General features: G+C 37.7%; 1 protein-coding gene and 12 non-coding genes across 13 annotated transcripts in view; 12 read left to right on the top strand and 1 right to left on the bottom strand.

Moving 5' to 3' along the window:
- LOC134857265 (serine dehydratase-like) overlaps positions 1-20,087 on the bottom strand; it is a 260,322-nt gene that overhangs the window by 235,829 nt on the left and 4,406 nt on the right. The window contains exon 5 of the mRNA XM_063873648.1: positions 16,962-17,198. Coding sequence (XP_063729718.1) covers positions 16,962-17,198 — 237 coding nt within the window. The remainder of the gene's footprint in view (positions 1-16,961; positions 17,199-20,087) is intronic.
- On the top strand, positions 2,413-2,484 carry Trnae-uuc (transfer RNA glutamic acid (anticodon UUC)). Its single transcript has one exon. It is a non-coding gene; the product is annotated as a tRNA-Glu (tRNA).
- Trnae-uuc (transfer RNA glutamic acid (anticodon UUC)) lies at positions 3,857-3,928 on the top strand. The gene has a single exon. It is a non-coding gene; the product is annotated as a tRNA-Glu (tRNA).
- Positions 5,552-5,623, top strand: Trnae-uuc (transfer RNA glutamic acid (anticodon UUC)). Its single transcript has one exon. It is a non-coding gene; the product is annotated as a tRNA-Glu (tRNA).
- On the top strand, positions 6,115-6,185 carry Trnae-uuc (transfer RNA glutamic acid (anticodon UUC)). Its single transcript has one exon. It is a non-coding gene; the product is annotated as a tRNA-Glu (tRNA).
- On the top strand, positions 7,795-7,866 carry Trnae-uuc (transfer RNA glutamic acid (anticodon UUC)). Its single transcript has one exon. It is a non-coding gene; the product is annotated as a tRNA-Glu (tRNA).
- On the top strand, positions 8,358-8,428 carry Trnae-uuc (transfer RNA glutamic acid (anticodon UUC)). The gene has a single exon. It is a non-coding gene; the product is annotated as a tRNA-Glu (tRNA).
- Positions 8,916-8,987, top strand: Trnae-uuc (transfer RNA glutamic acid (anticodon UUC)). Its single transcript has one exon. It is a non-coding gene; the product is annotated as a tRNA-Glu (tRNA).
- Trnae-uuc (transfer RNA glutamic acid (anticodon UUC)) lies at positions 9,761-9,832 on the top strand. Its single transcript has one exon. It is a non-coding gene; the product is annotated as a tRNA-Glu (tRNA).
- Positions 11,168-11,239, top strand: Trnae-uuc (transfer RNA glutamic acid (anticodon UUC)). Its single transcript has one exon. It is a non-coding gene; the product is annotated as a tRNA-Glu (tRNA).
- Trnae-uuc (transfer RNA glutamic acid (anticodon UUC)) lies at positions 12,289-12,360 on the top strand. Its single transcript has one exon. It is a non-coding gene; the product is annotated as a tRNA-Glu (tRNA).
- Trnae-uuc (transfer RNA glutamic acid (anticodon UUC)) lies at positions 14,543-14,614 on the top strand. Its single transcript has one exon. It is a non-coding gene; the product is annotated as a tRNA-Glu (tRNA).
- Trnae-uuc (transfer RNA glutamic acid (anticodon UUC)) lies at positions 15,953-16,024 on the top strand. The gene has a single exon. It is a non-coding gene; the product is annotated as a tRNA-Glu (tRNA).

Here is a 20,087-nt window from a genome sequence, read left to right on the forward strand (position 1 = left end):
CGGTTAGGATTTGTGGCTTTCACCCACAAGGCCCAATTGATTTTTTGAAGCTGTATAGGATACACGAACAGAAAATGTTAAGAAACTACCTGGCTCGATCATAGTCGAAAATTTTTGCACGTTCATCTTTGAATAGAAAACGTGCCATTTGAGCGTTCACTTTATTGGGACAAAAATAAGGGACACTTTATTGGGACAAAAATTGGGACAAAAATATTGGGACATTTTGTTGGGACAAAAAATCCCAGTTGGTCTAGCGGTTAGGATTTGTGGCTTTCACCCACAAGGCTCAATTGATTTTTTGAAGCTGTATAGGATACACGAACAGAAAATGTTTAGAAACTACCTGGCTCGATCATAGTAGAAAATTTTTGCACGTTCATCTTTGAATAGAAAACGTTAGACCAACTTTGAATCCCAGTTGGTCTAGCGAATAGGATTTGTGGCTTTCACCCACAAGGCCCAATTGATTTTTTGAAGCTGTATAGGATACACGAACAGAAAATGTTAAGAAACTACCTGGCTCGATCATAGTAAAAAATTTTGGACGTTCATCTTTGAATAGAAAACGTGCCATTTAAGCGTTCACTTTATTGGGACAAAAAAAAAGGACACTTTATTGGGACAAAAATTGGGACTTTATTGGGACACTTTATTGGGACAAAAATATTGGGACACTTTATTGGGACAAAAATTCGGTTGGTCTAGTGGTTAGGATTTGTAGCTTTCACCCACAAGGCTCAATTGATTTTTTGAAGCTGTATAGGATACACGAACAGAAAATGTTAAGAAACTACCTGGCTCGATCATAGTAGAAAATTTTTGCACGTTCATCCTTGAATAGAAAACGTTAGACCAACTTTTTGAATCCCAGTTGGTCTAGCGGTTAGGATTTGTGGCTTTCACCCACAAGGCCCATGTGATTTTTTGAAGCTGTATAGGATACACGAACAGAAAATGTTAAGAAACTACCTGGCTCTATCATAGTAGAAAATTTTTGGACGATCATCTTTTAATAGAAAACGTGCCATTTAAGCGTTCACTTTATTGGGACAAAAATAAAGGACACTTTATTGGGACAAAAATTGGGACTTTATTGGGACACTTTATTGGGACAAAAATATTGGGACACTTTATTGGGACAAAAAATCTCAGTTGGTCTAGCGGTTAGGATTTGTGGCTTTCACCCACAAGGCTCAATTGATTTTTTGAAGCTGTATAGGACACACGAACAGAAAATGTTAAGAAACTACCTGGCTCGATCATAGTAGAAAATTTTTGCACGTTCATCTTTGAATAGAAAACGTTAGGACAAATTTTTGAATCCCAGTTGGTCTAGCGGTTAGGATTTGTAGCTTTCACCTACAAGGTGAAAGCCACAAGGTGAATAGAAAACGTTAGACCAACTTTTCGAATCCCAGTTGGTCTAGCGGTTAGGATCTGTGGCTTTCGCCCACAAGGCCCAATTGATTTTTTGAAGCTGTATAGGACACACGAACAGAAAATGTTAAGAAACTACCTGGCTCGATCATAGTAGAAAGATTTGCACGTTCATCTCTGAATAGAAAACGTTAGACCAAATTTTTGAATCCCAGTTGGTCTAGCGGTTAGGATTAGAAAACATGCCATTTAAGCGTTCACTTTCTTGGGACCAAAATATTGGGACGCTTTATTGGGACAAAAAATCCCAGTTGGTCTAGCGGTTAGGTTTTGTGGCTTTCACCCACAAGGCCCAATTCATTTTTTGAAGCTGTATAGGATACACGAACAGAAAGTGTTAATGGCACGTTTAAGCGTTCACTTTATTGGGACAAAAATAAGGGACACTTTATTGGGACAAAAATTGGGACTTTATTGGGACAAAAATATTGGGATACTTTATTGGGACAAAAAATCCCAGTTAGTCTAGCGGTTAGGATTTGTGGCTTTCACCCACAAGGCTCAATTGATTTTTTGAAGCTGTATAGGATACACGAACAGAAAATGTTAAGAAACTACCTGGCTCGATCATAGTAGAAAATTCCCAGTTGGTCTAGCCATTTAAGCGTTCCATTTGAATGTAAAACGTGCTAAATAAGCGTTCATTTTATTGGGACAAAATATTGGGACACTTTATTGGGATAAAAAATCCCAGTTGGTCTAGCGGTAAGAATTTGTGGCTTTCACCCACAAGGCACGGGCTCGAAGCCCGGACTGGGAAATCTTTTACCTTTTTAAATTGATTTTTTCTTCCGAATAAATATTACGCTCAAATGAGTTCTTTGAAGTTGTATAGGATACACGAACACAAAAACGTTGAGATATTAAATGGAATGACGATAGTAGAAAACTTGTTCAACTTCATCTTTGAATAGAAAAACGTGCCAATTAGGCGTTCACTTTATTGGGACAAAATAAGAACTCAGGATCATATCCCAGTTGGTCTAGCGGTTAGGATATGTGTCTTTCACTCACAAGGTCCGGGTTCGACTCCCGGACTGGGAAAACTCTTACTTTTTTAAATTGATTTTTTCTTCCAAATAACTATTACTCTCAAATGAGTTCTTTGAAGTTGTATAGGATACACAAACACAAAATGTTGAGAAACTATATAGATCGACCATAGTTGAAAACTTGTGCGTGTTTATCTCTGAATGGAAAAACGTGCCAATCAGGCGTTCACTTTATTGGGACAAACATAGAACACGGTTGCATATCCCAGTTGGTCTAGAGGTTAGGATTTGTAGCTTTCACCCACAAGGCCCGGGTTCGACTCCCGGATTGCGAAGTCTATTACTTTTTTTAAATTAATTTTTTCTTCCGAATTACTATTACGCTCAAATGTGTTTTTTGAAGTTGTATAGGATACACGAACACAAAATGTTGAGAAACTACATGGATCGACCATAGTTGAAAACTTGTGCGTGTTTATCTTTGAATGGAAAAACGTGCCATCCAGGCGTTCACTTTACTGGGACAAAAATAGAACACGGTTGCATATCCCAGTTGGTCTAGAGGTTAGGATTTGTAGCTTTCACCCACAAGGCCCGGGTTCGACTCCCGGATTGCGAAGTCTATTACTTTTTTTAAATTGATTTTTTCTTCCGAATTACTTTTACGCTCAAATGTGTTTTTTGAAGTTGTATAGGATACACGAACACAAAATGTTGAGAAACTACATGGATCGACCATAGTTGAAAACTTGTGCGTGTTTATCTTTGAATGGAAAAACGTGCCATCCAGGCGTTCACTTTACTGGGACAAACATAGAACACGGTTGCATATCCCAGTTGGTCTAGAGGTTAGGATTTGTAGCTTTCACCCACAAGGCCCGGGTTCGACTACCGGATTGCGAAGTCTATTGCTTTTTTTAAATTGATTTTTTCTTCCGAATTACTATTACGCTCAAATGTGTTTTTTGAAGTTGTATAGGATACACGAACAGAAAATGTTAAGAAACTACCTGGCTCGATCATAGTAGAAAATTCCCAGTTGGTCTAGCCATTTAAGCGTTCCATTTGAATGTAAAACGTGCTAAATAAGCGTTCATTTTATTGGGACAAAATATTGGGACACTTTATTGGGATAAAAAATCCCAGTTGGTCTAGCGGTAAGAATTTGTGGCTTTCACCCACAAGGCACGGGCTCGAAGCCCGGACTGGGAAATCTTTTACCTTTTTAAATTGATTTTTTCTTCCGAATAAATATTACGCTCAAATGAGTTCTTTGAAGTTGTATAGGATACACGAACACAAAAACGTTGAGATATTAAATGGAATGACGATAGTAGAAAACTTGTTCAACTTCATCTTTGAATAGAAAAACGTGCCAATTAGGCGTTCACTTTATTGGGACAAAATAAGAACTCAGGATCATATCCCAGTTGGTCTAGCGGTTAGGATATGTGTCTTTCACTCACAAGGTCCGGGTTCGACTCCCGGACTGGGAAAACTCTTACTTTTTTAAATTGATTTTTTCTTCCAAATAACTATTACTCTCAAATGAGTTCTTTGAAGTTGTATAGGATACACAAACACAAAATGTTGAGAAACTATATAGATCGACCATAGTTGAAAACTTGTGCGTGTTTATCTCTGAATGGAAAAACGTGCCAATCAGGCGTTCACTTTATTGGGACAAACATAGAACACGGTTGCATATCCCAGTTGGTCTAGAGGTTAGGATTTGTAGCTTTCACCCACAAGGCCCGGGTTCGACTCCCGGATTGCGAAGTCTATTACTTTTTTTAAATTAATTTTTTCTTCCGAATTACTATTATGCTCAAATGTGTTTTTTGAAGTTGTATAGGATACACGAACACAAAATGTTGAGAAACTACATGGATCGACCATAGTTGAAAACTTGTGCGTGTTTATCTTTGAATGGAAAAACGTGCCATCCAGGCGTTCACTTTACTGGGACAAAAATAGAACACGGTTGCATATCCCAGTTGGTCTAGAGGTTAGGATTTGTAGCTTTCACCCACAAGGACCGGGTTCGACTCCCGGATTGCGAAGTCTATTACTTTTTTTAAATTGATTTTTTCTTCCGAATTACTATTACGCTCAAATGTGTTTTTTGAAGTTGTATAGGATACACGAACACAAAATGTTGAGAAACTACATGGATCGACCATAGTTGAAAACTTGTGCGTGTTTATCTTTGAATGGAAAAACGTGCCATCCAGGCGTTCACTTTACTGGGACAAACATAGAACACGGTTGCATATCCCAGTTGGTCTAGAGGTTAGGATTTGTAGCTTTCACCCACAAGGCCCGGGTTCGACTACCGGATTGCGAAGTCTATTGCTTTTTTTAAATTGATTTTTTCTTCCGAATTACTATTACGCTCAAATGTGTTTTTTGAAGTTGTATAGGATACACGAACACAAAATGTTGAGAAACTACATGGATCGACCATAGTTGAAAACTTGTGCGTGTTTATCTTTGAATGGAAAAACGTGCCATCCAGGCGTTCACTTTACTGGGACAAAAAAAAGAACACGGTTGCATATCTCAGTTGGTCTAGTGGTTAGGATTTTGGCTTTCACCCACAAGGACCGGGTTCGATTGCCGGACTGGGAAATTTAGTATTTTTTAAATTGATTTTTTCCGGATAACTATTATGCTCAATTGATTTTTCGAAGTTGTACAGGATACACGAACAGAAAATGTTAACAAACTACCTGGCTCGATCATAGTAGAAAATTTTTGCAAGTTCATCTTTGAATAGAAAACGTGCCATTTAGGCGTTCACTTTATTGGGACAAAAAAAAGAACTCACGATCATATCCCAGTTCGTCTAGCGGCTAGGAAATGTGGCTTTCACCCACAAGGCCCGGGTTCGACTCCCGCACTGGGAAATCTATTACTTTTTTAAATTGATTTTTCTTCCGAATAATTATGACGCTCAAATGAGATCTTTGAAGTTGTATAGGATACACAAACAGTAAATGTTGAGAAACTACATGGATCGACCATAAATGAAAACTTGTGCAAGTTCATCTTTGAATAGAAAACGTGCCAATTAGGCGTTCACTTTTTTGGGACACAAATAAGGACTCACGATCATATCCCAGTTGGTCTAGCGGTTAGGATTTGTGGCTTTCACCCACAAGGCCCGGGTTCGACTCCCGGACTGGGAAATCTAGTATTTTCTAAATTATTTCTTTCCGAATTACAATTACGATCAAATGAGATTTTTGAAAATGTATAGGATACACGAGCACAAAAACGTTGAGAAATTACATGGATTGACGATAGTAGAAAACTTGTTCAACTTCATCTTTAACGTACCAAAACGTACCAAATAGGCGTTCACTTTATTGGGACAAAATAAGAACTCAGGATCATGTCCCAGTTGGTGTAGCGTTTAGGATTTAAGGCGTCCAACCCAAAGGCCCGGGTTCGACTCCCGGACTGCGAAATCTATTCTTTTTTGAAGTGATTTTTTCTTCCGAATAACTATTACGCTCAAATGAGATCTTTGAAGTTGTATAGGGTACACAAAAACAAAATGTTGAGAAACTACATGGATCGACCTTAGTTGAAAATTTGTGCAAGCTCATCTTTGAATAGAAAACGTGCTAATTAGGCGTTTACTTTCTTGGGACAAAAATTAGAACACGGTTGCATATCCCAGTTGGTCTAGTGGTTAGGATTTTGGCTTTCACCCACAAGGACCGGGTTCGACTCCCGGACTGGGAAATCTAGTATTTTTTTAAATTGATTTTTTCCGGATAACTATTATGCTCAATTGATTTTTTGAAGTTGTATAGGATACACGAACAGAAAATGTTAAGAAACTACCTGGCTCGATCATAGTAGAAAATTTTTGCAAGTTCATCTATAGAAAACGTGCCATTTAGGCGTTCACTTTATTGGGACAAAAATAAGGACTCACGATCATATTCCAGCTCGTCTAGCGGCTAGGAATTGTGGCTTTCACCCACAAGGCCCGGGTTCGACTCCCGGACTGGGCAATCTATTACTTTTTTAAATTGATTTTTCTTCCGAATAATTATTACGCTCAAATGAGATCTTTGAAGTTGTATAGGATACACAAAAAAAATGTTGAGAAACTACATGGATCGACCATAGTTGAAAACTTGCGCAAGTTCATCTTTGAATAGAAAACGTGCCAAGTAGGCGTTCACTTTTTGGGACAGAAATAAGGACTCACGATCATATCCCAGTTCGTCTAGCGGCTAGGAATTGTGGCTTTCACCCACAAGGCCCGGGTTCGACTCCCGGACTGGGCAATCTATTACTTTTTTAAATTGATTTATTCTTCCGAATTACTATTACGCTCAAATGTGTTTTTTGAAGTTGTATAGGATACACGAACACAAAATGTTGAGAAACTACATGGATCGACCATAGTTGAAAACTTGTGCGTGTTTATCTTTGAATGGAAAAACGTGCCATCCAGGCGTTCACTTTACTGGGACAAAAATAGAACACGGTTGCATATCCCAGTTGGTCTAGAGGTTAGGATTTGTAGCTTTCACCCACAAGGCCCGGGTTCGACTCCCGGATTGCGAAGTCTATTACTTTTTTTAAATTGATTTTTTCTTCCGAATTACTATTACGCTCAAATGTGTTTTTTGAAGTTGTATAGGATACACGAACACAAAATGTTGAGAAACTACATGGATCGACCATAGTTGAAAACTTGTGCGTGTTTATCTTTGAATGGAAAAACGTGCCATCCAGGCGTTCACTTTACTCGGACAAAAAATAGAACACGGTTGCATATCCCAGTTGGTCTAGTGGTTAGGATTTTGGCTTTCACCCACAAGGACCGGGTTCGATTACCGGACTTGGAAACTTAGTATTTTTTAAATTGATTTTTTCCGGATAACTATTATGCTCAATTGATTTTTCGAAGTTGTATAGGATACACGAACAGAAAATGTTAAGAAACTACCTGGCTCGATCATAGTAGAAAATTTTTGCAAGTTCATCTTTGAATAGAAAACGTGCCATTTAGGCGTTCACTTTATTGGGACAAAAATAAGTACTCACGATCATATCCCAGTTTGTCTAGCGGCTAGGAAATGTGGCTTTCACCCACATGGCCCGGGTTCGACGCCCGCACTGGGAAATCTATTACTTTTTTAAAATGATTTTTCTTCCGAATAACTATTACGCTCAAATGAGATCTTTGAAGTTGTATAGGATACACAAACACTAAATGTTGAGAAACTACATGGATCGACCATAGTTGAAAACTTGTGCAAGTTCATCTTTGAATAGAAATCGTGCCAATTAGGCGTTCACTTTTTTGGGACAGAAATAAGGACTCACGATCATATCCCAGTTGGTCTAGCGGTTAGGATTTGTGGCTTTCACCCACAAGGCCCGGGTTCGACTCCCGGACTGGGAAATCTAGTATTTTCTAAATTATTTCTTTCCGAATTACTATTACGATCAAATGAGATTTTTGAAAATGCATAGGATACACGAGCACAAAAACGTTGAGAAATTACATGGATTGACGATAGTAGAAAACTTGTTCAACTTCATCTTTAACGTACCAAAACGTACCAAATAGGCGTTTACTTTATTGGGACAAAATAAGAACTCAGGATCATGTCCCAGTTGGTGTAGCGTTTAGGATTTAAAGCGTCCAACCCAAAGGCCCGGGTTCGACTCCCGGACTGCGAAATCTATTCTTTTTTGAAGTGATTTTTTCTTCCGAATAACTATTACGCTCAAATGAGATCTTTGAAGTTGTATAGGGTACACAAAAACAAAATGTTGAGAAACTACATGGATCGACCTTAGTTGAAAATTTGTGCAAGCTCATCTTCGAATAGAAAACGTGCTAATTAGGCGTTCGTTTTCTTGGGACAAAAGTTAGAACACGGTTGCATATCCCAGTTGGTCTAGTGGTTAGGATTTTGGCTTTCACCCACAAGGACCGGGTTCGACTCCCGGACTGGGAAATCTAGTATTTTTTTAAATTGATTTTTTCCGGATAACTATTATGCTCAATTGATTTTTTGAAGTTGTATAGGATACACGAACAGAAAATGTTAAGAAACTACCTGGCTCGATCATAGTAGAAAATTTTTGCAAGTTCATCTTTGAATAGAAAACGTGCCATTAAGGCGTTCACTTTATTGGGACAAAAATAAGGACTCACGATCATATCCCAGTTCGTCTAGCGGCTAGGAATTGTGGCTTTCACCCACAAGGCCCGGGTTCGACTCCCGGACTGGGCAATCTATTACTTTTTTAAATTGATTTTTCTTCCGAATAATTATTACGCTCAAATGAGATCTTTGAAGTTGTATAGGATACACAAAAAAAATGTTGAGAAACTACATGGATCGACCATAGTTGAAAACTTGCGCAAGTTCATCTTTGAATAGAAAACGTGCCATTTAGGCGTTCACTTTTTTGGGACACAAATAAGGCCTCACGATCATATCCCAGTTGGTCTAGCGGTTAGGATTTGTGGCTTTCACCCACAAGGCCCGGGTTCGACTCCCGGACTGGGAAATCTAGTATTTTCTAAATTATTTCTTTCCGAATTACTATTACGATCAAATGAGATTTTTGAAAATGTATAGGATACACGAGCACAAAAACGTTGAGAAATTACATGGATTGACGATAGTAGAAAACTTGTTCAACTTCATCTTTAACGTACCAAAACGTACCAAATAGGCGTTCACTTTATTGGGACAAAATAAGAACTCAGGATCATGTCCCAGTTGGTGTAGCGTTTAGGATTTAAGGCGTCCAACCCAAAGGCCCGGGTTCGACTCCCGGACTGCGAAATCTATTCTTTTTTGAAGTGATTTTTTCTTTCGAATAACTATTACGCTCAAATGAGATCTTTGAAGTTGTATACGGTACACAAAAACAAAATGTTGAGAAACTACATGGATCGACCTTAGTTGAAAATTTGTGCAAGTTCATCTTTGAATAGAAAACGTGCCATTTAGGCGTTCACTTTATTGGGACAAAAATAAGAACTCATGATCATATCCCAGTTCGTCTAGCGGCTAGGAAATGTGGCTTTCACCCACAAGGCCCGGGTTCGACTCCCGCACTGGGAAATCTATTACTTTTTTAAATTGATTTTTCTTCCGAATAATTATTACGCTCAAATGAGATCTTTGAAGTTGTATAGGATACACAAACACTAAATGTTGAGAAACTACATGGATCGACCATAGTTGAAAACTTGTGCAAGTTCATCTTTGAATAGAAAACGTGCCAATTAGGCGTTCACTTTTTTGGGACACAAATAAGGACTCACGATCATATCCCAGTTGGTCTAGCGGTTAGGATTTGTGGCTTTCACCCACAAGGCCCGGGTTCGACTCCCGGACTGGGAAATCTAGTATTTTCTAAATTATTTCTTTCCGAATTACTATTACGATCAAATGAGATTTTTGAAAATGTATAGGATACACGAGCACAAAAACGTTGAGAAATTACATGGATTGACGATAGTAGAAAACTTGTTCAACTTCATCTTTAACGTACCAAAACGTACCAAATAGGCGTTCACTTTATTGGGACAAAAATAAGGACTCACGATCATATCCCAGTTCGTCTAGCGGCTAGGAACTGTGGCTTTCACCCACAAGGCCCGGGTTCGACTCCCGGACTGGGCAATCTATTACTTTTTTAAATTGATTTTTTCTTCCGAATTACTATTACGCTCAAATGTGTTTTTTGAAGTTGTATAGGATACACGAACACAAAATGTTGAGAAACTACATGGATCGACCATAGTTGAAAACTTGTGCGTGTTTATCTTTGAATGGAAAAACGTGCCATCCAGGCGTTCACTTTACTGGGACAAAAATAGAACACGGTTGCATATCCCAGTTGGTCTAGAGGTTAGGATTTGTAGCTTTCACCCACAAGGCCCGGGTTCGACTCCCGGATTGCGAAATCTATTACTTTTTTTAAATTGATTTTTTCTTCCGAATTAATATTACGCTCAAATGTGTTTTTTGAAGTTGTATAGGATACACGAACACAAAATGTTGAGAAACTACATGGATCGACCATAGTTGAAAACTTGTGCGTGTTTATCTTTGAATGGAAAAACGTGCCATCCAGGCGTTCACTTTACTCGGACAAAAAATAGAACACGGTTGCATATCCCAGTTGGTCTAGTGGTTAGGATTTTGGCTTTCACCCACAAGGACCGGGTTCGATTGCCGGACTTGAAAATTTAGTATTTTTTAAATTGATTTTTTCCGGATAACTATTATGCTCAATTGATTTTTCGAAGTTGTATAGGATACACGAACAGAAAATGTTAAGAAACTACCTGGCTCGACCATAGTAGAAAATTTTTGCAAGTTCATCTTTGAATAGAAAACGTGCCATTTAGGCGTTCACTTTATTGGGACAAAAATAAGATCTCACGATCATATCCCAGTTCGTCTAGCGGCTAGGAAATGTGGCTTTCACCCACAAGGCCCGGGTTCGACGCCCGCACTAGGAAATCTATTACTTTTTTAAAATGATTTTTCTTCCGAATAATTATTACGCTCAAATGAGATCTTTGAAGTTGTATAGGATACACAAACACTAAATGTTGAGAAACTACATGGATCGACCATAGTTGAAAACTTGTGCAAGTTCATCTTTGAAGAAAACGTGCCAATTAGGCGTTCACTTTTTTGGGACAGAAATAAGGACTCACGATCATATCCCAGTTGGTCTAGCGGTTAGGATTTGTGGCTTTCACCCACAAGGCCCGGGTTCGACTCCCGGACTGGGAAATCTAGTATTTTCTAAATTATTTCTTTCCGAATTACTATTACGATCAAATGAGATTTTTGAAAATGTATAGGATACACGAGCACAAAAACGTTGAGAAATTACATGGATTGACGATAGTAGAAAACTTGTTCAACTTCATCTTTAACGTACCAAAACGTACCAAATAGGCGTTCACTTTATTGCGACAAAATAAGAACTCAGGATCATGTCCCAGTTGGTGTAGCGTTTAGGATTTAAGGCGTCCAACCCAAAGGCCCGGGTTCGACTCCCGGACTGCGAAATCTATTCTTTTTTGAAGTGATTTTTTCTTCCGAATAACTATTACGCTCAAATGAGATCTTTGAAATTGTATAGGGTACACAAAAACAAAATGTTGAGAAACTACATGGATCGACCTTAGTTGAAAATTTGTGCAAGCTCATCTTTGAATAGAAAACGTGCTAATTAGGCGTTCACTTTCTTGGGACAAAAATTAGTACACGGTTGCATATCCCAGTTGGTCTAGTGGTTAGGATTTTGGCTTTCACCCACAAGGACCGGGTTCGACTCCCGGACTAGGAAATCTAGTATTTTTTTAAATTGATTTTTTCCGGATAACTATTATGCTCAATTGATTTTTTGAAGTTGTATAGGATACACGAACAGAAAATGTTAAGAAACTACATGGCTCGATCATAGTAGAAAATTTTTGCAAGTTCATCTTTGAATAGAAAACGTGCCATTTAGGCGTTCACTTTATTGGGACAAAAATAAGGACTAACGATCATATCCCAGTTCGTCTAGCGGCTAGGAATTGTGGCTTTCACCCACAAGGCGCGGGTTCGACTCCCGGACTGGGCAATCTATTACTTTTTTAAATTGATTTTTCTTCCGAATAATTATTACGCTCAAATGAGATCTTTGAAGTTGTATAGGATACACAAAAAAAAATGTTGAGAAACTACATGGATCGACCATAGTTGAAAACTTGCGCAAGTTCATCTTTGAATAGAAAACGTGCCAAGTAGGCGTTCACTTTTTGGGACAGAAATAAAGACTCAAAATCATATCCCAGTTGGTCTAGCGGTTAGGATTTGAGGCTTTCACCCACAAGGCCCGGGTTCGAATCCCGGACTGGGAAATCTAGTATTTTCTAAATTGATTTTCCGAATTACTATTACGATCAAATGAGATTTTTGAAGTTGTATAGGATACACGAGCACAAAAACGTTGAGAAATTACATGGATTGACGATAGTAGAAAACTTGTTCAACTTCATCTTTAACATACCAAAACGTACCAAAAAGGCGTTCACTTTATTGGTACAAAATAAGAACTCAGGATCATGTCCCAGTTGGTGTAGCGGTTAGTATTTAAGGATTCCACCCCAGAGGCCCGGGTTCGACTCCTGGACTGCGAAATCTATTCTTTTTTGAATTGATTTTTTCTTCCGAATAACTATTATGCTCAATTGATTTTTTGAAGTTGTATAGGATACACGAACAGAAAATGTTAAGAAACTACCTGGCTCGATCATAGTAGAAAATTTTTGCAAGTTCATCTTTGAATAGAAAACGTGCCATTTAGGCGTTCACTTTATTGGGACAAAAATAAGGACTCACGATCATATCCCAGTTCGTCTAGCGGCTAGGAATTGTGGCTTTCACCCACAAGGCCCGGATTCGACTCCCGGACTGGGCAATCTATTACTTTTTTAAATTGATTTCTTTCCGAATTACTATTACGATCAAATGAGATTTTTGAAGTTGTATAGGATACACGAGCACAAAAACGTTGAGAAATTACATGAATTGACGATAGTAGAAAACTTGTTCAACTTCATCTTTAACATACCAAAAAGTACCAAATAGGCGTTCACTTTATTGGGACAAAATAAGAACTCAGGATCATGTCCCAGTTGGTGTAGCGGTTAGTATTTAAGGCTTCCACCCCAGAGGCCCGGGTTCGACTCCTGGACTGCAAAATCTATTCTTTTTTGAATTGATTTTTTCTTCCGAATAACTATTATGCTCAATTAATTTTTTGAAGTTGTATAGGATACACGAACAGAAAATGTTAAGAAACTACCTGGCTCGATCATAGTAGAAAATGTTTGCAAGTTCATCTTTGAATAGAAAACGTGCCATTTAGGCGTTCCTTTTATTGGGACAAAAATAAGGACTCACGATCATATCCCAGTTCGTCTAGCGGCTAGGAATTGTGGCTTTCACCCACAAGGCCCGGATTCGACTCCCGGACTGGGAAATCTAGTATTTTCTAAATTGATTTCTTTCCGAATTACTATTACGATCAAATGAGATTTTTGAAGTTGTATAGGATACACGAGCACAAAAACGTTGAGAAATTACATGGATTGACGATAGTAGAAAACTTGTTCAACTTCATATTTAACATACCAAAACGTACCAAATAGGCGTTCACTTTATTGGGACAAAATAAGAACTCAGGATCATGTCCCAGTTGGTGTAGCGGTTAGTATTTAAGGCTTCCACCCCAGAGGACCGGGTTCGACTCCTGGACTGCGAAATCTATTCTTTTTTGAATTGATTTTTTCTTCCGAATAACTATTACGCTCAAATGATATCTTTGAAGTTGTATAGGGTACACACACACAAAATGTTGAGAAACTACATGGATCGACTTTTGTTGAAAATTTGTGCAAGTTCATCTTTGAATAGAAAACGTGCTAATTAGGCGTTCACTTTCTTGGGACAAAAATTAAAAGACGGGTTCATATCCCAGTTGGTCTAGTGGTTAGGATTTTTGGCTTTCACACACAAGGCCCGTGTTCGACTCCCGGACTGGGAAATCTACGATTTTTTAAAATTGATTTCTTTCCGAATTACTATTACGCTCAAATGAGATTTTTGAAGTTGTATAGGATACACGAACACAAGATGTTCACAAACTACCTGGCTCGATCATAGTAGAAAATTTGTGCAAGTTCATCTTTGAATAGAAAACGTGCCAATTAGGCGTTTACTTTATTGGGACAAAAATAAGGACTCACGATCATATCCCAGTTGGTCTAGCGCTTAGGATTTGTGGCTTTCATACACAAGTCCAGGGTTCGACTCCCGGACTGGGAAATCTATTACTTTTTTTAAATTGACTTTTTCTTCCGAATAACTTTTACGCTCAAATGAGTTCTTTGAAGTTGTATAGGATACACGTACAAAAAAACGTTGAGAAATTACATGGATTGACGATAGTAGAAAACTTGTTCAACTTCATCTTTGAATAGCAAAACGTACCAAATAGGCGTTCACTTTATTGGGACAAAATAAGAACTCAGGATCATATCACAGTTGGTCTAGCGGTTAGTATTTGTGGCTTTCACCCACAAGTCCCGGGTTCGACTCCCGGACTGGGAAATCTATTACTTCTTTAAATTGACTTTTTCTTCCGAACAACAATTACGCTCAAATGAGATCTTTGAAGTTGTATAGGATACACAAACACAAAATGTTGAGAAACTACATGGATCGACCATAGTTGAAAACTTGTGCAAGTTCATCTGTGAATAGAAAACGTGCCAATTAGGCGTTCATTTTATTGGGACAAAAACCAGAACACGGTTGCATATCCCAGTTGGTCTAGTGGTTAGGATTTATGGCTTTCACCCACAATAACCGGGTTCGACTCCCGGACTAGGAAATCAAGTAATTTTTTTAAATTGATTTTTTCCGAATAACTTTACGCTCAATTGAGTTTTTTGAAGTTGTATAGGATACACGAACACAAGATGTTAACAAACTACCTGGCTTGATCATAGTAGAAAATTTGTGCAATTTCATCTTTGAATAGAAAACGTGCCAATTAGGCGTTCAGTTTCTTGGGATTAAAAAATAGAAACCGAGTTCATATCCCAGTTGGTCTAGTGGTTACGATTTTTGGCTTGCACCCACAAGGCCCGTGTTGGACTCCCGGACTGGGAAATCTAGTATTTTTTAAATTGATTTCTTTCCGAATTACTATTACGCTAAAATGAGATTTTTGAAGTTGTATAGGACACACGAACACAAGATGTTAACAAACTACCTGGCTTGATCATAGTAGAAAATTTGTGCAAGTTCATCTTTGAATAGAAAACGTGCCAATTAGGCGTTCACTTTTTGGGACAAAAATAAGGACTCACGATCATATCCCCGTTGGTCTAGCGGTTACGATTTGTGGCTTTCACCCACAAGTCCAGGGTTCGACTCCCGGACTGGGAAATCTATTACTTTTTTCAATTGATTTTTTCTTCCGAATAACTTTTACGCTCAAATGAGTTCTTTGAAGTTGTATAGGACACATGAACACAAAAACGTTGAGAAATTACAAGGATCGACCATAGTTGAAAACTTGTGCAAGTTCATCTTTGAATAGAAAACGTGCCAATTAGATGTTCACTTTATTGGGAAAAAAAATAAGGAATCACGATCATATCCCAGTTGGTCTAGCGATTAGGATTTGTGGCTTTCACCCACAAGGGCCAAGTTCGACTCCCAGACTGCGGAATCTACTACTTTTTTAAATTGATTTTTCTTCCGAATAACTATTACGCTCAAATGAGATCTTTGAAGTTGTATAGGATACACAAACACAAAATGTTTAGAAACTACATATATCGACCATAGTTGAAAACTTGTGCAGATTCATCTTTGAATAGAAAACGTGCCAATTAGGCGTTCACTTTTTTGGGACAAAAATAAGGATTCACGTTCATATCCCAGTTGGTCTAGCGGTTAGGACTTGTGGCTTTCACCCACAAGGCCCGGGTTCGACTCCCGGACTGGAAACTCTATTAATTTTTTAAATTGATTTTTTCTTCCGAATAACTATTACGCTCAAATGAGTTCTTTGAAGTTGTATAGGATAAACAAACACAAAATGTTGAGAAACTACATGTATCGACCATAGTTGAAAACTTATGCAAGTTCATCTTTGAATAGAAAACGTGCCAATTAGGCGTTCACTTTATTGGGACAAAAATAAGGACTCCCGATCATATCCCAGTTGGTCTAGAGGTTAGCCATGACTTGTGGCTTTCACTTACAAGATCCGTGTTGCAAAAATGAAAGTTTTGTTTCGAAAAGTGTATTGAAACATACCCTGAACTATTTATAACAATCAATTGATTTCTCAATAACGCTTACAGGATTATTACGAGGCCAAACTGTGTATGTTGTGAATTGTAAGCGTATTCTGTAACAAGGAAGCTCCCTTTGTTTTTATGCTGTTCTTTCATTCTCTTTGATCGTTCCGACAAAACTTTAACATGTTTAAAGACTTGTCTCTGGAATCCAGGAAAATACAGACACAAAATTGTGCGCTAATTCAGCGCACAGTTTGGCCTGGTAAGGATACGCGAACTAAAATGTTAGGGGTCTTCATAGTTTGATCATAGCAAAATCACTATATTTTAATTGAAAAACCAAACGACAACTTTTGTGATTTTTTGTCGGAAATTAAAACGATCAAAACACAAGACAACAAATCTTTAAAATACTAAGCATTAAAAATAACCCTAAATCTATCATAACGCAATGTGTGAGGGCATCTATTTTATTGTTCCTTCGGTGCACGATGAATTGAAAACATCCGTAAAAAATCAACATAATGTACAAAAATCGAAATGTTCAGAAGCAAAAATTACTGCATGGATCAATTGAGCTATTTTTTTTACTCCAATAAAGACATCTAAAAACGGGCATGATTACATGAGAAAACACTGACCTCGAGATTGTGGCCAGCCGCATAGATTTTCCTTGTTTCACACTCTGCGAGAAACAGTCTGCGCCCTCCGTCTCCACAGCAACCAGGGGAATTTTCCCCCATTTGGGTCGTCTCTTCACCCCCTCCATCACGCCCAATAAGAGACCCCCTCCCCCCACCGACACTACGATACAGCTAGGCAATCTATCGGGTCCTAGCTGCTGTTCTAACTCGTCTACGATTGTGGAGTTTCCTTCCCTGGAAAAAACAACAGTCCATTTTGCATGTTACACTGCTGAACTAATCAATAATCTGCGTGAAAACAAAAACGCTTGAACACTTGCGACCATTCAGACGGTAGACAGAAAATATCATCCCACTTTCCAATAAACAGTCTTTTTAAAGCACAATCTTTCAAGCAATGCCTGAATTTTAGATTTATTGACATTTCAGCCAAAATTTTGAAACAAGTTTTTTTTTGCTGAAGAAAATGACTATTATGTTTATTATTGCTTTTTGACAACTTGTTTCTTGAAATATTTCATATTTAACGAATGCAACCTTCAGCAAAACAAACCAAACCTTTTTAAACTATTGCCTCTTAATTAACTCTTACACAAAATTTACACTAAAACTAGGAGTTGACTCAATTTCAGCAAAAACAATTTTGAAAAAAACAGTCACAAAGTTGGAAAAACGTTAATGAACTCACACAAATCCAAAAAACAGCGTTTCTTTTCTATTCTTTTCTATTGTTGAGACTCATAGCACATACTACAGAATTTAAAAACAATATTTTTGATTGACACGCTTTTCCTGCATATTACTCTCCACTTAGCGCCATCTCCAATTTTTAATATAAGAGTGTAATTTGCCCTCTTTTCATAAATTAGATTTGAAGCCAACTTCAAATGAAACTTAAAAAGAGACTGCTAGAGAGTTGCTCTTTGAATTTAAAGAACCTTATTTATTGAAATTTTCATGCATAATAAGCTCCACTTCCCTTCTTTATATGAGAGCGTAACTTGCCCACCATTCATATATTGAATTTGAGCCAACTTCAAAACAAAAAGAAAATAAAAATCCCCCAAAAAACGCGCACTTCAATTTTTAATAAGAGAGCGTAATTTGCCCTCCTTTCATTAATTAAAGAGTTTTGCTGAAAATAAACCACAGATAGAGTATATTCATGACAGACGCAACGAAACCTTGACATTGCTTATTAGCATTTTTTAATTTTTGCAAATTATTGAGAACTATTTGCTTTAGCTGCATTTATTAAATTGAAATATTCTAACCCAGAAATAAGATTTTTGTGACAGATTGGAAGGCAGAGATTAAAATTTTTCCATCAAAACATCTTAAGTGCTCCACGCATTTCTCACAATTTCAAGAAAATTCGATTGCGGTGCAAGTATAACATAACATTCCGATCACATTTGTTTTGCAAAAAAAAATGAAAATAGCCAACAGACAGTTGCAAAAGAGTCAATCACCGCAAGTGAGCAGAAAAAAAAACTGGCTCAATTTTTTGAGAAACATCAACTTTCAAACTTGAAGCAAAAAAGATGACCTTAAAGCTCTTTGAAACTCCACAACAATTTATGATTGCAATTTTTTGATAAAAAAATTAACCAAAATTGAGAAAACTGGATCAGTAGGTAAAATTTTTCCACTTTCGAAACTACAAGTCGAACAAGTTTTTCGTGAAATTTACACTTTCGCTGTTTCGCTGTTCGATAGGGGAGTTACTCTTTCTTTTAAAAAGGAAGTGAAATGAACTTGAAAAGAAATCAGAAGTCAAAGCACGAAAAAGTAGATTCGTGAAGAACAAATTTCAAGATTTTCCTGAAAAAAAAATTAATCGCAACCTATATATTAGTCTGAACTACGTTCATCGACTCTTAAAAAGAAACGAGAAACAAATTTAGGAGTTGCATTTTTGTAGTTTTAGAGTTAAGGCGATGAGAAGAGTGGCCAGTATAAACCACAGAAAATTCACTAATAAAAGATTATTTAACAATACGAACATTTTTTCTCTAAACCGTCAGAGTTACGTATTGTCAGAAACAATAGGTTCGATATAAAATCAAGAGGGAGACCCAAGTCTCTAACTGCAACTAGAACTCAGTAACTGCAAATAGAACTTGATAACTGCAACTAAAACTCTGATTGTTTTTCTGACTGATATAAAAGGCACCAACTATATACCTTTTTAGATGTATGCAACATAAAAGCCCCATTAAGTATTTCCCTTTAACTGTAGAACAGAAGACTGAATTTCGCTGCTGCACAACTTGCAAAACGACGGACTTTTATTAGTCCAAATTGCAAAGTTATCTTCGACTGTCTCAAGTCATTCTTGATCAGAAATTTGATTCCCCTCCTGGTCTTCAAATTCAGAAATATCTTCCCGACTACCTTGATAGTAGTCAATATCTTAGTAAACCGCCCGTTCATCGATATTCGATGGATCGTGTTTGCTCTCATTCCCAGTGTAATACCCTTCATTTTCTGCGATGCCGGGATTGAGATTATATCTATCGTTTAAAATGAGTCAAAATTTTGACTGCTCTCTGCGCAGCCAGTATATGATGAATTTGCAGAGATAAGCCAAATTTCGTTGTCTTCAGAGCAATTGTTGCCATCAGTTTGGAAGGCTGAATTGCACAATTTGTCTTCTCGTCAATTTCGATTCTTTCAACTTGAATATTTCAGCGAATAATAGAGCAGAGAGATTCGACCGTCGCATTTTCGTGTTCTCAGACCATTTCCGTATTCGACATTTTAGTGTTCTCGCCGCAAACGAATTCATCTTTTACTCGCCTGTTTTGCTCGCTCATCTGCTAAAGGTTACTCCTGCGTCGAAGTCAACTCAAATAGCCAAGCTTCTAGACTATTCAAATCAGTTTAAAAATCCTGCGCAACCTCAATCTCGGATTTAAAATGATTTTCTTGAATTTGGTCAGGTCCAGCATATCGGATTTGCAATTTCTCAAAAGATTGTTCGAGACCATTTCGCGCAGCTTCGTAAAGATTTGAATCAAAGTTGAGTGCTTTTCCAACTAGATAGAGTTGTAAGAACTGAGATTGCTGATTTGTGCTTCCAGTATGCTGGCCACAATGATATTGACTCGTAAGAGTCAA

The sequence above is a fragment of the Symsagittifera roscoffensis genome, chromosome 1 (assembly GCF_963678635.1).
Source record: "Symsagittifera roscoffensis chromosome 1, txSymRosc1.1, whole genome shotgun sequence".
NCBI classification, from domain to species: Eukaryota; Metazoa; Xenacoelomorpha; order Acoela; family Convolutidae; genus Symsagittifera; species Symsagittifera roscoffensis.